At 46.5% G+C, this 19,844-nt stretch overlaps 1 protein-coding gene across 4 annotated transcripts in view; it reads right to left on the bottom strand.

Annotated features, from left to right (window-relative positions):
* RNF213 (ring finger protein 213) overlaps positions 1-19,844 on the bottom strand; it is a 132,155-nt gene that overhangs the window by 107,814 nt on the left and 4,497 nt on the right. For 2 of the 4 annotated variants that reach the window (XM_043462756.1, XM_043462747.1), the window contains exons 3-4: positions 12,878-13,038; positions 9,059-9,208 (exon numbers count right to left, since the gene is read on the bottom strand). In XM_043462756.1, the coding sequence (XP_043318691.1) occupies positions 9,059-9,208; positions 12,878-13,038 (311 nt within the window). The remainder of the gene's footprint in view (positions 1-9,058; positions 9,209-12,877; positions 13,039-19,844) is intronic. The other 2 variants (XM_043462765.1, XM_043462770.1) reach the window with 1 other exon arrangement.

The raw sequence follows: 19,844 nt of genomic DNA, 5'->3' as shown, positions 1-19,844 counted from the left end.
CTTCCCCTGGGATGCACCCACCTCAGTCAGGTCTGTGATCAGACCCAAAAACAAAGGGTTTTGTATCAAACTATTAGTGAAATGAAAATCAAAACTACAATGAGATATCACCTCACACCAGCCAGAATGACTGTCATAAAAAAAAAAAAATCCATAAACAATAAACACTGGAGATGGGTGGAGAAAGGGAACCCTCCTACACTGTCGGTAGGAATAGAAATTGGTACAACCACTATGGAGAACAGTATGGAGGTTCCTTAAAAAACTAAAAATAGAGCTACCATATGATCCTGCAATCCCACTCCTAGGCATACATCTGGAGAAAAACATGATCCGAAAAGAAAAATGCACCCCGGTGTTTACTGTGGTACTGGTTACAATAGACAAGGCATGAAAGCAACCTGATGTCCGTTAACAGAGGAATGGATTAAAAAAGCTGTGGTACATACATACAATGGAATATTACTCAGCCATTAAAAAGAATGCAATAATGCCATTCGCAGCAACATGGATGGATCTAAAGAGTGTCATACTGAGTGAAGTAAGTTAGACAGAGAAAGAGAAATATCATGTGGCATCGCTTATATATTGAATCTAAAAAGAAATGATACAAATGAACTTACAAAATGGGAAGAGACTTAGAAAACGAACTTATGATTGCCAGGGGAAGGGAGACTTAGGGAGTTTGGCATGGTCATGTACGCACTGCTATGTTTAAAATGGAAAGCCAATAAGGACCTGCTGTATAGCACATGGAACTCTGCTCAATATTATGTGGCAGCCTGGATGGGAGAGGAGTTTGGGGGAGAATGGATACATGTCTATGGATGACTGAGTCCCTTCAGTATTCACCTGAAACTATTACAACATTGTTAACTGACTTTACAACATAAAATAAAAAGTTCAAAAGAAAAAAAAAGAGAGTTTTGGTTTCTGATTTGCAATTTGCCTTTCTTCTCTTTATCTCCCTTTCTCGTTTTTTTTTTTTTTTTTAAATCCCTATTCAATTGTGCTTTTTATAAGCTGCTACAAAACCCTTAGAATAAGACTCAGATTTCACACAGGCAACTTAGTTCTCTCAATACACATCAATGGGGCCACACGAGTGTCTGGCCCCTCACAGGTCTACAGGCAAGGCACGAGGCTAAACTCTAAACTCTTCCTTGACAAAAATCAAGCCTATATATACATGTTACATATTTATGTATTCCTCATTACTGTGGTCTGTCACTCTGAACTCATTAGTCCGGAATATGTACACTAAAACTAAACATTACTGATTAGGAATCCAGACCTGGTCACAAACTCTGGGTGTGGGCAGTGGATGGGGGTGGTTTGGAGGAAACCCCAATACTTCTGATGATGTCTTTGTTGACGATGGATGGTAGGGGATGAGTATCCACTAAGATAATCCGGCATCTGTGTTATACATACTCTGTAGGGTGGGTGTAATACTTAATTAAAACATTTGTTAAGTGCATAGTTTATTGACTTGGAAGGGATGCTAGAGAACTTTCTGGGGACTGAATGTCCTGTCATTGGATCGGGTAGGGGTGACAAAGCAGTACACACAGCAGAACATCCAGGGGGCTCTACCCTGGAGGCCTGTGTATTTCATTCAATACCAATTATACCTCAGTTCAAAGGCTATAGACCAGCTCTAAATGCATACATAAAGGCTGCACCTATTTCTGCCTAGAGAGAATTAGTGAGAAAAAAGTAACAGTTTGCTACTTGTTGGAGGGAAGGTGGGTTAGTCAGAATACATGTCTGATTTTATATTTCATAATGAGGGTCCTCAGAGAGCAGAGAGATCTCAGTTCTGAGGAGGGCAAGGCAGCCCTGTTCACGCCCCTGAACACTGGGTCAGGAGCACACGGAGGGGTGGGGTGTGTGCTGTGGACCCTGAAAAGGCACATATGGCAGGAAGCGGGGGTGACAGGTGAGAACACGGACTAGTAGGAGAGAAAGTCTGTGAAGGTTTTGACAAAGGCTGAAGGGTTGGAGGCTAGCTGGGCCTGCAGCCCTGCCCAGACTCCCAGGGGTCCTCTGCCTCATTCTGCACTGGCAGTGATTGGGGTAGAGTAGGATAGTTAGTTAGTTTAGGAATCACTCTCGGGGATTAAGAATGTAACAGGAATTTTTGTAGGCTAATGATTACTCAAGAAAAGAATCCAGTAACCTAGCAACAATCTACACTATCTTGAAGGAAGACCAAGCATCCAAGCATCTGGCACATTCAGGCCACAAGTTCTGATGATTAACGCACAGGACAGTAGATATGGTGTCCGAATCTTGTTACATGAAGTCAGGGAGTTAACGGTCCTTAAAGAGTAACATTTTGTAGCTAAAATGGGAACATAGGAGAAGGGGGAAAGAAGCTAAGTGAAAGAGGACATTATACCGAAACTTAACCCAGCCCAAGCTCATTCTCCTGGCTGCACTGACAGGTCAGTAAATCAGGAGATGAGTTGTTGGAACAGGGAATAATGATTTTAATCAGAAAGTTAGCAGACTGAGAAGATGGCAGCCTAGCGTCTCAAAAAACCATCTTCTCACAGTTCAAATTGGGCTCCTTTTATACACAAGGGGGGCGGAACCCACTTAAGCACTGACCAATGGCTGAGCAGGACAAGTACCAGTCGCTGGTTTGACATGTGCTAAGTTATTTCACTTGTTGTCCAACTCTTTGCAACCCTATGGACTGTAGCCTGCCAGGATCCTCTGTCCATGGGATTCTCCAGGCAAGAATACTGGAGCGGCTTGCCATGCCTTCCCCCAGGGGATCTTCCCAACCCAGAGATTGAATCCATGTCTCTTCTGTCTCCTGCATTGATAGGCAGGTTCTTTACCAGTAGCGCCACGGTCACTGGTTGACAATTGCTCACTAACAGTCACTTGTTTCAGGGAGGGGCCCACTTTGGGGGCACTGAACAATGGCTGAGCAGGACCACTAACTGGTCCCTGATTGACCGTTTCTCATTTTGGGGGAGAGGGAAACCACTGAGGCACCAATCAATGGCTGAGTGGGGCTGCTATAGCTCCTGCCTGCCTCACCACTATTCCACCTTGAGTAGAAAGGTGCGACACCAGAAAGCAGCCAGGTCTGAAGAAGTACCTGGTGGCCCTCACAGTGGCCTCCAGCTCTCAGTGGAGTGAGACGCCCAAGCGGCAGAGACTGCGGTTGATGGGATCGTGGTCTAAGGTGGCAGATGCCATGGGCTCAGCCCACCACTCGCTTCAGTGGTCAGATTGTGCCCAATGAGATGACCTGGGAGCTGGTGCCCCAGAGCAGAGCTTCCACCTGTCCACTTTCACCGTAGATGGCTTCCCATTTGGCACTGGTGGTAAAGAACCTGCCTCCCAATGCAGCAGACATGAGAGATGTGGGTTCCATCCCGGGTCTGGAAGATCCCTTGGAGAAGGGCATGGCAACCCACTCCAGTATTCCTGCGTGGAGAATCCCTTAGACAGAGGAGCCAGGTGGGCTACAGTCCACAGTGTCACAGAGAGTCAGACATGACTGAGGTGACTTAGCATGCATGCATGGGTGGCAGGAACAGGGTCCCTTCTGGTGGGTTAGCGGGCTAGGTGTGGCTGCCTAGAAAGGTGTGGTGAGCAGTTCCTGCCTTAAGGGCACCAGGGAGACAGGATGGAAGGGCCCAACACACTTTGGGTTCCGGTTTGGCCTGCGGAGTCCGCAATTACAAAACCTGAGATGAATTGCCATATTTTAGTATATGTTACCACCCTTTTGCTAACATACATATGATTTAAATAAAGCCATGACAGTCCCAGCTAGGCCATATAGAGTCAAAGGAAGAACTAATGATGTAAGCCTTGATATCTACTCAAAAATGAGGAAGAAGGTGGTCTTCTCCCCTCCCCACTTTTGCTTTGATTATAAAAATGAAGCCCTTTTTGTTGTTGGGGCAACGCTCCCTTGCCTGCCTGCTTGTATCTGTTGTAAGTGTCCTAGGCTAATAAACTCATTCTTTGTCTATCACTTTGCCCTCACGCTGAATAATTTCAGTGATGAGACAAAAGAACCTGAGCTTCAGTAGGTCCTGACACAAGGTGAGGGGTTTTAGGTAAAAGACAGTGGGTTTGGACTTTTCTCGTGGTCCAGTGGTAAAGAATGCACCTGCCAATGCAGAAGATGCAGGTTTGATCCCTGGTCCAGGAAGATTCCCTATGCCAAGTGTAAACTAAGCCTATGTGCCACAACTACTGAAGCCCACACACCTACAGCCTGTGCTCCACAACAGGAGAAGCCACCATGATGAGAAGCCCACGCACCACAACAGAGTAGCCACTGCTCGCCGCAACTAGAGAAACAGCAACAAAGACCCAGGGCAGCCAATAAAAAAAAAAAAAGAGTGTGTTCAAGTCCTCTCCTAAGTCAGGGATCATGGATTGAAGTCCCAGCCTGTGGATACAAGTCCCAATCCGAGTTTGGGTTGAGTTTAAGTCCCATCTGAGAAAAAGCATGGTTTCAATAGAAAGTACTGTGCCAGTTCAGGGAGGACAGTGTCACCTTTCCACTGGCATCTGATCAAGCACTTCCTTCTAGCAAACAGGCACTGTCCAAGCTCCCTTCTCTGCAGCTATCCTTCCTGCCATCTTTGGACCCAAAGAACCTTCCTCAGCTTCAGTTTCCTCTTTTGTAGAACTTGGATGACACACATGGACAGTACTTTGATGGGGGAAGAGGGATGGGGGGGGGTCCATCCACAAACACAAGGCGGGCTTTGCAAAAGCAACAAGAGAAAAAAATCTGGGATGAGAACTAGAAATATCAAATTGAACCCCAGCCTGACACATTCCAACTAGCAGTGTCATCATTAGGACCAGTGCCAGCCTCTCAATTACACACTATACACTTGCAAAAGGGAACAAAGACTCCACAGTAGGGACTGCCAAGGAGGAAGTGAGGGGCCATCAGGAAAAAGATGTGGCAAGAATTTCACTAAGGGCACCACGAGATTCCTGGATTTGCTGAGAATGGGAGGTTCAAGGGATCCTGGAGTCTTGGAGAGATGCTCAGACCACCCCTTGCCCCACAAGCTGCCTGGCGCCCTGTTCCCACTCCCCAACTCCAGGAATGATGCCTTGAACCTCCCATTCTCAGTCGAGTGGTTCCAGCAGGATTAACTCTACTCCAGCTGCAGGGTCAGGACAGCACCCTGGCTTGTTAGGAATGGGGACGTGTCCCAATCAGAGCCACTGAGATTTGAGGACAGCTTCCCCTGGGAAAGAGATGCTTCCTCTTTCTTCTCTGGAAGCCCACCAAGAGGCATTCTCTTATTCCTCTAAACAACGCAGTGGGAGGTAGGTAACCTGTGGAAGCGTCCAAGGTGTTGGAGACTGTTGAGAGGCCAAGGAGCTAACTGACATGAGGAAGGCAGTGCAAAAACAGAGAGAGCTACCTGGACTTTGGGAATATCATCTAGGTGCCCGGATTAAACCTTGTCTGCAAGTAGATGCCCGGATTAAACCGTGCTTGCAGTTAGGTCTACCCAAGGACTTCTCAGTTACATGAGTGACAGATTCCCTTTATTATATTAATTAACCTAAACTGGGGTTTCAACTGTTGGCAAGCAAAAGATTTCTAATGGTTAAAACAAACCTCAAAGGAGATCGTTTCCTTCTTTATGGAACTTCAAAGTAGGTTGTTTCCTTTATACAGAACCCCCAAATAAGTCAAGGCAATCAATGTTCTAACAACTTTGGTGGCATAAGACGTCAGGCTCTGGTAGATACACCCAGGCCACAACATCCTCAGGGCTCCAGACCTCTACACCATGGCACAGTCCAGGAGGACCCCTCTGTGACACATGCCCACCCCTCTGGTCACTACAGAAGGTTTGGGGGCTTTGGATCCCATGAACAGGTACCAGCTGCCCTCTCCATGGAACCTGGATCATGTGTGCCTTCTAGAAGGAGTGCTGTCAGCAGGGTAAAAATCAAGAAAGCACACACCATAGCGAGGGAAGTGACCCTGCAGAACCAGGAGGGCCTGGGAGGTGTGGCTGTGTAAAGTGGCAGTAAATGAAAGATGGACCCCTGGAGGGACATGACCCAGTTCCTGGAAGACAAAGACTATGGGAAGGGATGACAGGATGATAATAGCCCAACACGTGGATCCCAAACCACATCCCAGCCCCCAGCAGCAGACTGGTAGACATCACCACACACCTGAGGTGACAGCCACCAGCCAAACCCTCTTTTTAATGGAACCAAACCTGGGAACCTAAAAACATAATAGAAATGAACTTATTTACAAAACAGAAATAAACCCACAGACATAAAAACAAACATGGCTATCAAAGGCAAAAGGGGGGAGGGATAAATTAGGAGTTTGGGATTATCAGATATACACTACTATATATGACGCAGATCATCACCAAGAATTTACTGAATAACCCAGGGAATTATATTCAATATCTTGTAATAAACTATAATGGAAAAGATTCTGAAAAAGAATATATATGTAATATATATATATTTTAACACATGTATAGGTGTATAGTATCACTTTACTATACACCTGAGGTATTGTAAATCAACCACACTTCAATTTTTAAAATTGTAATAAAATAAGTAAATAAAACCAAGTCCCACCTAACCGAGCGGCGACAGGGCAGTCTCTGGACGCTGATCATGTGCTCTGCTCTTGTCACCCCTCGAGGGGAACTCCCCCACGTTTGCTGCCCACTTATCCCTTTCTCATGGGAACTGCCTTTTACATCTTGCACCCATTGCCCTGTTAGTACATGGATGTCTTATTTCTTTGAAAGACTTACTTAGGTATTCCAGTTGTATACCCTCTGTCATCATATGTTGCAAATGTTTTCTAACCATCTGCTTCTCGATAGCATTGCTGAATGGTTTCCTCTAACCCAGAATCTGGGATATTTTATGCATCCCTATCCACATTTAAGGGGTTGTTTTGGTGAGGCTCAGGAATATCCACATAATTTTATAAATAGTCATCTATATTTTCTAGAACTCTTAGGGTGTCTTTTACATTAGTCAACCAATCTGGTATATATCTTAGTATTTGCTATGAGTAAAGAAGGGCTTCCCTGGTGGCTCAGTGGTAAAGAATCCACCTGCCAATACAGCAGATGTGAGTCCTATCCTCACATGTGGGTCACATGTGGGACCCTCAGATGTGGGTTGGGAAGATCCCCTGGAAAAGGGAATGGTAACCCACTCGAGTATTCTTGCCTGGGAAATCCCATGGACAGAGAAGCATGGCAGGCTATAGTCCATGGGGTCACAAATGAGTTGGACAGGACCCAATGACTAACCAAAAACAAGAAAAAAATCGTTTTCTCCAAATGGTGAGCCACCGTTCAAACGCCCCTTACTTAACACAGTGTTACTCTCTGATACATGATACCACCTTTATCACCTGCTCAACTGGCATATATACTCACATCTGCATCTAGATGTTCTATGTCAACCTAATGGGTCTCTGTTACTCCATTAGGATGTTCTGTTGCTTTATATTGCTATGCTTGTAGCTTACAACACATTTTGATGTCAAATCTCCCATTTATTGTTGTACTTTTCTACATTCTTTATAGGAACTCTCACCAATTTATACTCCAGATGGACTTCAGTGTCTTTTATCAATTTCCAAAAACAAAACAAAACAAAGCCACCGGAAGCAATACTCCCTTTACACATTAATTGACTAAGTGGATGTACACATCTGAGGAAAGAACTGACATCTTTACAGTATTAAACCTTCCGTTTGGGAAAATCTATTTGCAGTTTGTTTCTTCTGTTTTTAGATCATGCAGGGGCTCTCCACATCCACTCAATATTTTCTATCAGTGCTCATGCACTGCTGTCCTCTGTGTTTACAAGGTGCCTTGGGGTTTCTGTTTTTTGTTGCACCACATGGCTGGTGGGATCTTAGTTCCCCAATCATGGATTGAACTCACGCCCCAGCAATGAAAACACCGAGTCCTAACCACTAGACCGCCAGGGAATTCCCCAAGTGCTTCTGCTCTGAACTAACCAGTAGATCGAAACCCAGAGGCAAGACCACACCTCATTTACAGCCTTCCACCCGGCACCCAGTGCCCCCACATGCAGCAGCTGCTCAATAAATCTTTGCTAAATGACTCAATGGCCATCTTACTCAGGAAAAAAGTCACCATTCTGTGAAAGGATGATAGTTAAACACCAAATCACTCTTCAGTGTCTGAAGCCTCACTGCTTTTCCTCACAAGCAAAACTACTTTCATTACATATATTAGCTAGTCTCACTTTTGATATTATTAGTAAAACCCTCAAGACTCACAAATGCTATAGACAATGAAAGAAGTCAGGACTAAATTCAGCAGGCTTCCACGGCACAACCAGGGTTCAGAACATGAGCGCATAATCTCAGATGCTGGCAACTGCAGGGGCTGGGTGCATTCTCCAAGCCCCAGTAGAGGTTTAGCCTGGACCCCCACCAGTCTGGTCCCAGCCCCCAAGGGAGACCCAGGCCTCCCTGCTCTTCTCCATAAAGAGAATCTTGCATGGCCTGTGGAGCTTTCAGGGTAAGTTTCCCATGTGCCAAAGGAGATAGCTACACAAGAAATTAAAAGATGGATGGAAAAGTAGGGATAGGGGCCACAGGGGCTTCCCTGGTGGCTCAGTGGTAAAAAATTTGCCTGTAATGCAGGAGATACGGGTCCGATCTTTGGGTTGGGAAGATTCCCTGGAGGAGGAAATGGCAACCTACTTCAGTGCTCTTGCCGGGAACATCCCACAGACAGAGAAGCACATGGGGTCCCAGAGTCAGACACAACTAGGTAAACTGAGCACACACAGCACAGGGGACCACACACAATAAAGCTGAAATTCAACATTAGCAGAACATCCTCAGAGTCACAAGAGCTAAAACCCAAAGGCATGGCTACTGTGTCGACCAGCCTGAGTAGGAGTGGAAAAAGCCTCCCAGCAGCCACCTTCAGCATCAGAGAGGGTGTGGGGCTCGGTCCCATGCAAGCCTTGGCAGGGAGCATCGTGGGCCACTATTAATGCAAACTACCTGCTCAGAGTCTGGAGCGCACGTGTCAGTGACCTCAAACAGGGTTGCATCTTCTTTTCTTCTTTTGCAGGCAGAGTAACTAACAGCTTCCAGCTCATCAGATGTGGATGTGCCATCTGCCGCATCTACAAAAACCTCGGACACAACTCCCTGTTGAAACATGATCCCCTTCAGACAGAGCAGGGTGACCACAGGCACTGCTCCATCAGGGTCTAAGAGACCCCTAACAAACCCAAGTGGGGACGCTCTCGAGTGAGGATTGAACCAGTTCCCAAGGCCCCCTAGCATCCATGCTCAGCAGGCACAGGGTCCCTGGTGTTGGGGACAAAAGAAAGGGTTCTGCAGGTGGCAGGCAGAGCAAATCCATGCAAGCAAGCTGCCCCATATTAGAGTTGATGTCTGAAAGCCTCGGCACATCTGACCTTCCATACAAGCAGGCCTGGAGCCTGGTTTTCTAAGCTCCATCCCAATGCCCAGGCCGGTACTTCCACACAGATGCAGCTGTGGGGACATTCCTGGAGGAGCAGGGAGCCCAGCATCTGAGGCCAGTTCCCTGACCAGGAAAGTTCCTCCCTCACATCTTAAATATTTGGCGGAAATAACAGCTGGAGGCCACAGTACTTTCTGCTATATGGATGATACAAATGACACTCTCCAGGGTGGAATACTCAGGTGGATTCCAACATTTGGCCATAAAACACTAAGGCTGGGACTTCCCTGGTGGTCCAGTGGTTAAAAATCTGCCTTGCAATACAGGGGACACCGGTTCGATCCCTGGTCCAGGAGGATCCCACATGCCACAGGACAGCTAAGCCTATGAATCACAACTACTGAGCCCATGTGCTGCAACTTCTGAAGCCCTAGAGCACATGCTCTGCAACAAGAGAAGCCACTGCAACAAGAAGCCTGTGCACCGCAACTGGAGAATAGCCCTGACTCTCTGCAACTAGAGAAAGCCCGTGCATAGCAACAAAGGCCCAATGCACCCAAAAGTAAATAAATAAATACTAAACACACAGACACACACAGACACACACACACACACACACACTCTAAGGCTGTGATAAAATCCTCTACTAAACCCTCACATGCTTAAGGATATTTTCTTATAATGACAGCAGAGAAGCAGAACAGGTCAAAGGGTACCTGCTTTACTAGGGGTCCTACCACATGACACTCACATGTAGCAAAAAACCTACCCCATTGTTGCAAATGCTGACTTTTAATCCATTTTTTAATTTGATAAGTTTAATATAAAACCTTTCAGCTCTTTTAATTTTGAGTGTTTGATTTCAGAGGTGGGACAGTTGTATGTTTAATGGCCATTTCTATCTTCTCTATTGTGGACTATATCAATTGCTAGTCATCTTTCTATTGGGTAGGTTACTGTTTTCTATTTGATTTCTAAGAGCTTTTGACATATTAAGGCAACTCACTCTTAATTTTAAAATATTTCTATGTAAATACAAATCTTTTTATGTGCATGTGCATGCTAAGTCATGTCATTTCAGTCATATCCAACTCTTTGTGACCCTATGGAGTGTAGCCCACCAGGCTCCTCTGTCCATGAGATTCTCTAGGCAAGAAAACCGGAGTGGGTTGCCATGCCCTCCTTCAGGGAATCATCCCAACCCAGGGACTGAGGCTCCGTCTCCTGTAGCTCCTGCATTGCAGGCAGATTCTTTACTGCTCAGCTACCTGGAAAGCCCTTTTAGTTACATACAAATATGTAAACGCCTATTTTCCTAAACTGTTTACTCTTCATTTGTGCTCATTATACAAAGTTTTTAATTCTTTTAAGACTTTTTCTATAGTCAAATATACCAATCTTTTGTTTGTATTTTTACCCTTTGCTTTAATTACTAGAAAATCTTCCCCATTCATGGGTCAGATAAATATTTATATATATTTTTTCCAGCTGTCATTATACACATTAGGGTCTGTTTCTGGGTTGCATTTCTGGTACATTGACTCTTCCCAAGAGTCACTGTTTTAATGACTGGCTTTGAAACATGTTTTTGTTCATCTAATACAGCAAGTCCCACTTTAGGCATTTCTTTTTAACAGTTTTCTTGGTTATTCTTGCCCATTTTTCCTTCCAAGAGAACCTTAAACTTACTCAATCAAGGTTTAAAAAAGCTCTAATCCTGCTGGGCTCAATACTGTTTTCAATCACAGTGTCAAATACTTCCTAATAGTGTGTATTCCTTGATACTCACTTTTAAAGTATTTACAACAGCCAGGATATGGAGATAACCTCTAGGACTATTGACAGGTGAAAGGATGAGGAAGACGTGGTAGAGATATACAATGGAATACTACTCAGACACGAAAAGGAACAAAACTGGGTCATTCCTACAGGTGTGAATGGACCTAGAGTCTCTTATCCAGAGTGAAGTAAGTCAGAAAGAGAAAAAGAAATATTGTTACATTAATGCATGTTATGTAGAATCTAGGGAAATGGTACAGATGAACCTAGTTCCAGGGCAGGAATAGAGACACAGACGTAGAGAATGAACACGGGGACACAGGGGAAGGGAAGCGGAGGGCGGGATGGACTGGGAGACTAGATTTGACAATAAATACACTACCCATGTGTAAAACAGATCGCTAGTGGGAACCTGCAGGCTAGAACAGGGAGCTCAGCTTGGTGCTCTATGATGACCTAGATGGGTGGGATGGGGGTGGGTGGGAGGGGATATATGTATACATATAGGCGATTCCTTTCATTATACAACAGAAACTAGTACAACTTTGCAAAGCAATTATACTCCAGTAAAAAAAAAAAATTTTTAATAAATAAAAAATAAATTTGAAAAAGGAACTACAAAAAAAAGTTTACCCAAAATTTGTGTCCCACGTGGCCCAGGCTCAAAGCTGGCCATCCTGCTCTGGACAGGATTAGTGTCCAAGGAGAATGAAACACTCACACACACTCACAATTACCACACACTCACAATTACCACACACACTCACACATGCATATACCACACACATACTTTGTGCACACACACACTCGAACATGTGCACATTCTCACACAGGCATGCACACACACCCACAAGAGGCCACAATACTGCCAGCTGCAGCACCTCCCCCACCACCCAACAACAAGGAACAACAAAGGACCACATAGGAAACTAGCCCAACTAGGCAGAGAGACAACGTCCCTCTCAGTCCTCCAAGAAACCTGGGAACAGAGCCGGCTGCTTAGGTCTGGACAGACTGGACTGTGGTGTGGGGAGCTCTCGCTCATCCAAAAGGATGAATCTGTCTTGAATCTGTCAGGCAACTCTCTGCAAGACTCACCTGGGCTCCTGCCTGGCCACTCACTCAGGAGACACTCTCTTTGGGTCTGACACTTATAGGGAGACAAGACGGCTCAGCTTCCCCATTGAGGAATGGCAGCATTTCCAGAGCACCTCCATTTCCCCAGAGCCTGGAGGCACCTTAGGAACTGTCTGGTCCATGCAAAATACCCAGAGCAGAGACAGACACCCACGTGGCAGAAGCTCAGACACCCAGATGCAGCCCTGCCACAGCATCTGGGAGACACAACATGCTGGGTATGGTGGGAGAAAAAGGGATGGGGATGCAGAGACCCTACAAAAATCAGGCACAGAAGGGGCTCTCTGCCGCAGCCCAGCATGCAGGGGCCAACATCTGGGCAGCAGTGAAGTGAAGCTGTGCTGGAGAGGATGCTGTAGGGACACTTGTTCAGCCATTAATGAAACCACAGCAGGAAACAGCGTCCTTGCAAAGCTAGGAGATGGGCAGAACCACACCTCCCAGACCCACTTCCCCAGGGGCCAGACACTCACTCGCTTGGTTTGCCGTGAGTCATTCGAACGGGGCTCATCTGGGTTTTCTTGCCAATCACCTGAGCCCAGGGACAAGGAGGAGCTGCTTTCTTCCTTCAGCTCCTGTCCACACTCCATTTCTCCCTCTGGGGCCGATGTTTCCTTGAGGTTGCTCTGAGGACCTACAAAGGCAGATGCACATGGGTCACATCTCAGAAAAACAAGTGAAAGCCCCAAGGGAAAACTTGGACTCCTCCCATGACCGCTGTTCAAGATTAGTCCTCTCCCCACTCAAGGTGCTGTCTTGGCTACAGTGAGCCAAGCCTGGTACAATTTCTGCTGTCGGGTGGGCAAGAGTGTACACCATGCGAAATGCCAGGCTGGATGAAGCACAAGCTGGGAACAAGACTGCTGGGCGAAATACGAATAACCTCAGATATGCAGATGACACCACCCTTATGGCAGCAAGTGAAGAAGAACTAAAGAGCCTCTTGATGAAAGTGAAAGAGGAGAATGAAAAAGTTGGCTTAAAACTCAACATTCAGGTAACTAAGATGATGGCATATGGTCCCATCACTTCATGGGAAATAGATGGGGAGACAGTGGAAACAGTGACAGACTTCATTTTGGGGCTCCAAAATCACTGCAGATGGTGACTGCAGCCATAAAATGAACACTTGCTCCTTGGAAGAAAAGCTATGACCAACCTAGACAGCATATTAAAAAGCAGACAGGAGACATTACTTTGGCAACAGAGGTCTGCCTAGTCAAAGCCATAGGTTTTCTAGTAGTTATGTATGGATGTGAGAGTTGGACTATAAAGATAGCTGAACGCCAAAGAATTCATCCTTTTAAACTGTGGTGTTGGAGAAGACTCTTGAGAGTCCTTTGGACTGCAAGGAGATCAAATCAGTCAATCCTAAAGGAAATCAGTCCTGAATATTCATTGGAAGCACTGATGCTGAAGCTGAAACTCCAGTACTTTGGCCACCTGAGGAAAACTGACTCATTTGTAAAGACCCTGATGCTGGGAAAGATTGAAGACAGGAGAAGGGGATGACAGAGGATGAGATGGTTGAATGGCATCACTGACTCTATGGACATGAGCCTGAGCAAGCTTCGGAGTTGGTAATGGATAGGGAACCCGGGCGTGCTACAGTCCATGGGGTCGCAAAGCGCTGGACATGACTGAGCGACTTAACTGAACTGAACAAATATATTAAACATCTACAAACATCTAAGGTTCATCTACAAATGAAACTTAAGGCCAAAGAACTAAATAAAACTGGGAGGATATTTGTAACACACGACAGCGAGGGCCACTGTCCTTTGATAAACTGTGGGCATGCTGACCTCCTCTCTCTTCCACCAGCCTCCACTGCAGGGGGTGGGGCCCCCATTAGACTGATCCAATCAGAACCTGGCATTTCTCCAGTTCCAGTCATTGGCAGAAGTACAGCAGGGGTCCAGGGCTGGTTACTGGCATTTCTGACCCATCAACTCCTTCCTTCTGGTCAGACAAACAGACCCTGTGCTTGGAATCAACTAGTTTGCCTCCATGAAGGCAGCAGCCTGAGGACAAAGCAGGGCCGCCGGGACCTGAGACAGATGCAGAGCTGTGCAGAGACCTGACTCCCTCAGTCTGGAAGTGAGTGTGTGAGGCCCAGTGCACGCATCCCGCTGAGGAAGCGGGGAGCTGGGTGTCCGGTCATCTCCAATACAAACAGCCCCAGTGACTGAAAAATCAATAAGAGTAACTTTAAAAAAAGGGAATTCCCCAAAGAAAACAGGTAGTTCAAAGAAAAGGAATTATAAGTGAGCTCTTAACCTTTGAGAAGACACTTATTTACCCTACCAATCAAGGAAGTAGCAATAAAACCCAAGAGGTACCCCCTTTGACCAATCTGACTGGCCCAAAGCTAGACACGCTGGTGTGGCTGGAGATGAAACCTCGAAGAGCCTGCAGAGGAGAGGCTGGGGGAAGCCTTGTGGACTTGAAGGTTTCCATTGTAAATGCACAAGGCTGTGCCTTGGAGCTTGTCCTTGAGACACACTGGCACCAGGGGCAGACCCCTTGCCAGCATCCAGCCCAGCCATGTGCATTTATGGCAGAACAGGAGTCCAGGATAGGACTGGCTCCTGCGTGGCAGAGGTGAGGCCAGTCTCACTAGAGGCCATGGCACAGTGCCACATGATGGAAGCAGGGCGCATCAGTTTTCCACCACGTGGAGGAAACATCTGGAAGGTGACACACCAAACAGTTAAGTGTTGTGTTCATAAGGGTGTGAAGGATCTGGGCTGGGGGTAAGCTGAGGGGGTTACCATTTTTCATACCCTCCCGTCGTAACATATGGGTTATTCATACCAGCATGTATTACTTCTACACTTATCAATATAAAAAGGAAACTAGCCGGATTCAGTAAGAGCAAAACTTAAGAATCTCTTCTGAGCACTCTGCATGTTAACCCATCAAGTACTCACAGCCACGCTGTGACCTTCTCAGGCCCCCAGTTGGCAAGGTGGGGAGCAGGATTTGAATCCAGGCTCAGAGGCCAGGATAGGCCCTGGGGACAGTGACATGGCCACCGTCCTTTCCTCAGGACTGTGGCTGAACCAGAGAAAATTCCTGTCCCTGCCTCATGAAGTACGGGCTCACGGGGTGCATGCACATTAGGCAGCATGACCCACCCTGAAGCATCCCTGCAGACGGATGGGAACAGACACACAGGTGTCCAGACAGTGCTAAGGGAGTCAGATCCCCAAATCTGGTTAATGGCTGATCAACCCATGAATGGGGGAGGAGGGCAGGGACCTCATAGGCAGCCTGAAATCACTGCTACAGAAATAGTTCAACCTAAATCAGTCAGCTGCACAGACTCCACTTCTGGGCTCCCAAATGAACCCCAGCAGCAGCTCTGAGTCTGCTTCCCCCACCCTCCCACAGCAATCCCCACCCCTCCCTGCAGCTGCCTTGTCCTGAAGCCTAAAGAAAATTCCACATACCTCAAGCTTTCATATGAGGTTCCCTAGAGCAGTCACAGCAGAGCAGTCAAAGTCACAGGGACAGAAAGTAGGATGGCAGATGCCAGGGGTTGGGGTTGGGGGAGGGAGGTTAGTGTCTAATGGGGACAGAGTTTCTGTGTGAAAACAGGAAGAAGTTCTAGAGATGGATGGTGGTGACTGGTTGCACAACAATGTGAATGTGCCTAATGCCACTCAACTGTGTCAACTGAAAAAAAAAATTCAAAACCTTGAAGTTCCCTGGTGGTCCAGTGGTTAAGAATTCACCTTGCAATGCAGGGGATGCAGGTTCTATTCCTGGTTGGGGAAGGAACATCCCCACGTGCCTTGGAGCAACTAAGCCCACACCACAACTACTGAGCCTGACACAGCCAAATAAATAAATTATCTAAAAAATAAAAAAAGTACTCTAACCTAAATATTGAGAGTTATGTGTTTTATTCAGTGGGAATTCTTAGGACTTCAAGCCCCTGAGACAGGATCTCAAGTTGTCCCACGAGAACTGCTCCAAGGAGGCAAGGGGAGGAGCCAGGTGACACAGAAACTTTGCAACAAAGGGCAGGGAGCCTCAACATCAAAAGATTATTGCTAATTAAAGAAAACCAGGTAACCCAAGTTAAGAAATTTAGCACTTTTCTATATATGGGAAGATGCAAATATCTGGGCTCACTGAAATCATTCATTTGATAGGTGACTCAGCATCTGGGGCCAGTATCTTGTTTTCACATCCAGAGTTCCTCAGGGCCCACCGCAGGGAGTGGCTACAGTCTGATGGCTGCTGTTGCTGCTGCTTCTAAGTCGCTTCAGTCCTGTCCGATGATGGCTGCTAGGTAGCAGGTATTCTTTCCTTCCTGGGTTCCCTCAGGGCTCACCAGCTCACCATTCACAGTGGCTGCAACTGCTGGTGACTGTGACTTCTTTATTTATGTCAGGAAATATTCCAGTCATATTTCTCAATTGTCCACTTAAAATATGTTTAATTTGGTAAATTTTGTGCATTAATGCAAATAATAATCAATCTATAATAAGGAATTGTTGTTGTTCAGTCACTACGTTGTGTGCAACTATTCTGTGACCCCATGGACTGTAGCCTGCCAGGCTCCGCTGTCCATGGGATCTCCCAGGCAAGGATACTGGAGTGAGTTGCCATTTCCTTCCCCAGGGGACCTTCTCTTCCCAACCCAGGGATTGTGAATCCATGTCTCCTGCAATGGCAGGTGGATCCTTTACCACTGAGCCACCAGGGAAGCCCTCTAGAAGAGAGTTTTATTCAAGCAAAACTAAGGACTACAGCCCAGGTGGCAGCCTCTCAATAGTTCTGAGGAACTGCTCCGCTGAAGCCTGGTCTTCAGTTTTACACCTTGTCAGAACAAAGGACATACACCAAATATGAGAGGGGACATCCGTGAAGGAGGTTATCACGTACACAGCAAGTCAGCATGACCCCGGTGTCTGTAAAGGGAACCTCAAGTTTGTGGGCATTGTTGACGTGGACACCACAGCACAGGGGGCATTGATCCCTATCTTCAAAGCATTGTTCCTAACAGTTAAAGCACATGTGTGAGGCATGTTTGACAGGCCATGAGTCAGGCTGTTCCAGTTCACACAGAGTTCAGGCTGAATCATGCATAAGCCGCAATGACTTCCCCATATCTCAGTTTGTGATCATCTCTCCCATCACTTGTTTTTAAATATTTTATCACACTTAAAAAAAATTAAAACCACTACATAGAACAATGCAATTCTCCCAGCCCACCCACTCCTCCCACCACCTGACAGCCCCTGGGTCAGATGTGGTGGACATTGAAGGGGAGCAGAATTTCCCACCTCAAAACAAGCTACTTTAGCATCCAGGGTTATTTCCTGCTGAAGGCAATGAAAACTCAGCAGATTTAAGAAAAGCTCTTGAACTCCCCCTCAGTGTTTTAAATTTACATCAGAAAGGGGGTCTATAACAGGAAGAGAGCCATTACTATAGACAGCTTTTAACCAAGAAACTTATCTACATAACAGAGCAACCTCTATTTTCCAAAAGTCTCTTCTGCCTCCCAGTGAAAAGCCCTCTTCTTTGCAGCCCCAGATCCTAGCAGGCTCCTTAAGTCAGGATGTTATAGAAGCTCTAATTACCTGGCTGCCTTTTGGGTCTCAAATTTTTATGGGGCTCCTATACATATGAAATGTGAATCTGTCTCTTATCAATTTAATTGTTGAACAGCCAAAGAATTTAGGAGGGAAGAGGGAGATGTTCTGCTCCCTTGCAGCACAAATTCGACGGCCAGTGCAGGCAGCCACAGAAACCAAGTGTGGCCACATCTTTGGACCCACGAGTGGTGGCAGGCAGGTGGCTCTTTCTCTAACCAGTGAGCCCTCCACAGTCACACCCGAACCCCAAGGGACTGACCCTCTCCCACAGCGGCTGCCTCTGGAGCTTCCCCAGTGGCTCTCAACCCTTCCCGGACTCCTGTGGGGTCTCGGGCTGCTTATCTTGTTGTTTTCTGTTATAAAAACATCAACAAGAAAAACTTGGAAATGCAGAAAATATAAGGAAAAATACATTTCCCAGAAACCACGTCCCTTCCAAAAAATAATCTTTTAGCACTCAAGGAGGAAGTCGCACTTGCATACCCTGGGGCACCTGTGAGAACAGTGGGGAACTGGGGTGGTGGGGGCCTCCTGACCACCTGCTACCCACTGCCCTGTTGGACCTACTGACATTGGAAGCCCTCCACCGCAGACCAGATACACATCACCCTTGGCAAAGTCAGCCACCCTCCACCTATGCCCAGGGTGGCCCCGAACTCTTCACACACTCTCCTTTTGAGGCAGAAATTGTTAGACAGTATAAGACTTTGAGACCTCAATTTCTCTTCTCTTTTTTTTTTTTTAAATTTCAATTTTTCTCTTCTCAAGTACGCGTCTCACTCTTTGTTCCAATTTCCAGGCATTCAGAGGAATGCCTCCCTGGTCTGGAGGATCACAAAACCTTCAAATCCAGGACAAGACAATCATTAACTGCTGTCCAGTTTATTTAGAAGAAAAACTCCAGGTAGACAATTAGCTCGTAAACATACATCTAGCCCCTAAATAATGGTCAGGGGTCTTGAGAAAGGGTCGAGGGATGGTGCTGAAATGTCTGGAAAAACTGAGAAACTGGGGGATCCAAGAAAGCTATAAAAATGACAAACTGGACACTGTGCCATTTAAACTAATTGGTCTGAAAGGACGTATATTAAAGTCATGAGCCAACAAAAAATGTACAGATCAATACTAGTAAAGATACGAAACTGCTGTAATCCTTGCCTTTTGGGAGGTTCTTCACCCCCTCTCAATGTCTATGATGAGGGCTTTGCATCTCTGTCTTCTAAAAATAAACTTTGCCTGTATGATTTTGCTAGTTTGCAGAATTCATTCTTTAGCTCCATGAACAGAACTTGGGTTTCATGTTTCACTTTCACATCCTTATCTAGGCGGCCTCTCACTCCCCTCAGATTCAGTCGTCCTGGGTACCTCCAGGAAGCTGCACCACAGCTTCTGGCTCCAAGCTCTGCTCAAGTTCGCGAGGAACTTGCACCCGCAGCACCAGAGGGAGGCCAGTGTCCAGGATGCCCAGAGCTCCCGGCCTGGCAGACCTACAAATGGCTAAAAGGTGGAGATAATCCCTTCAGCAGCCAAGCCTCCTAGCAGTGTGGTTTCAGTTTCCATTCCTGTATGTATGGAAGAGGCTTGGCTGGGTGAGAGAAGCAGAGAAGCCGGCAGGAAGTGGGTGGGGGACAGAAGAAGGAAACTGACAATCTCATTCAACACCCAGGTCCTCAGCCCTACTGTGTGCCCCACAAGAGTGACCACGGCCCAGGTCCTCCCCTCCCACCCCCAGCGATGGGTGAGGGACCACCCCCAGTGACCCAGCCCTAAGGACAATGGCCCTGTTTAGCACTCACTGTGCTCACAGAGGATAAGCAGGCAACCT

Source organism: Cervus canadensis, chromosome 1, assembly GCF_019320065.1.
Source record: "Cervus canadensis isolate Bull #8, Minnesota chromosome 1, ASM1932006v1, whole genome shotgun sequence".
In the NCBI taxonomy this organism is placed as follows: Eukaryota; Metazoa; Chordata; class Mammalia; order Artiodactyla; family Cervidae; genus Cervus; species Cervus canadensis.
This window is presented reverse-complemented; position numbering and strand designations above follow the sequence as displayed.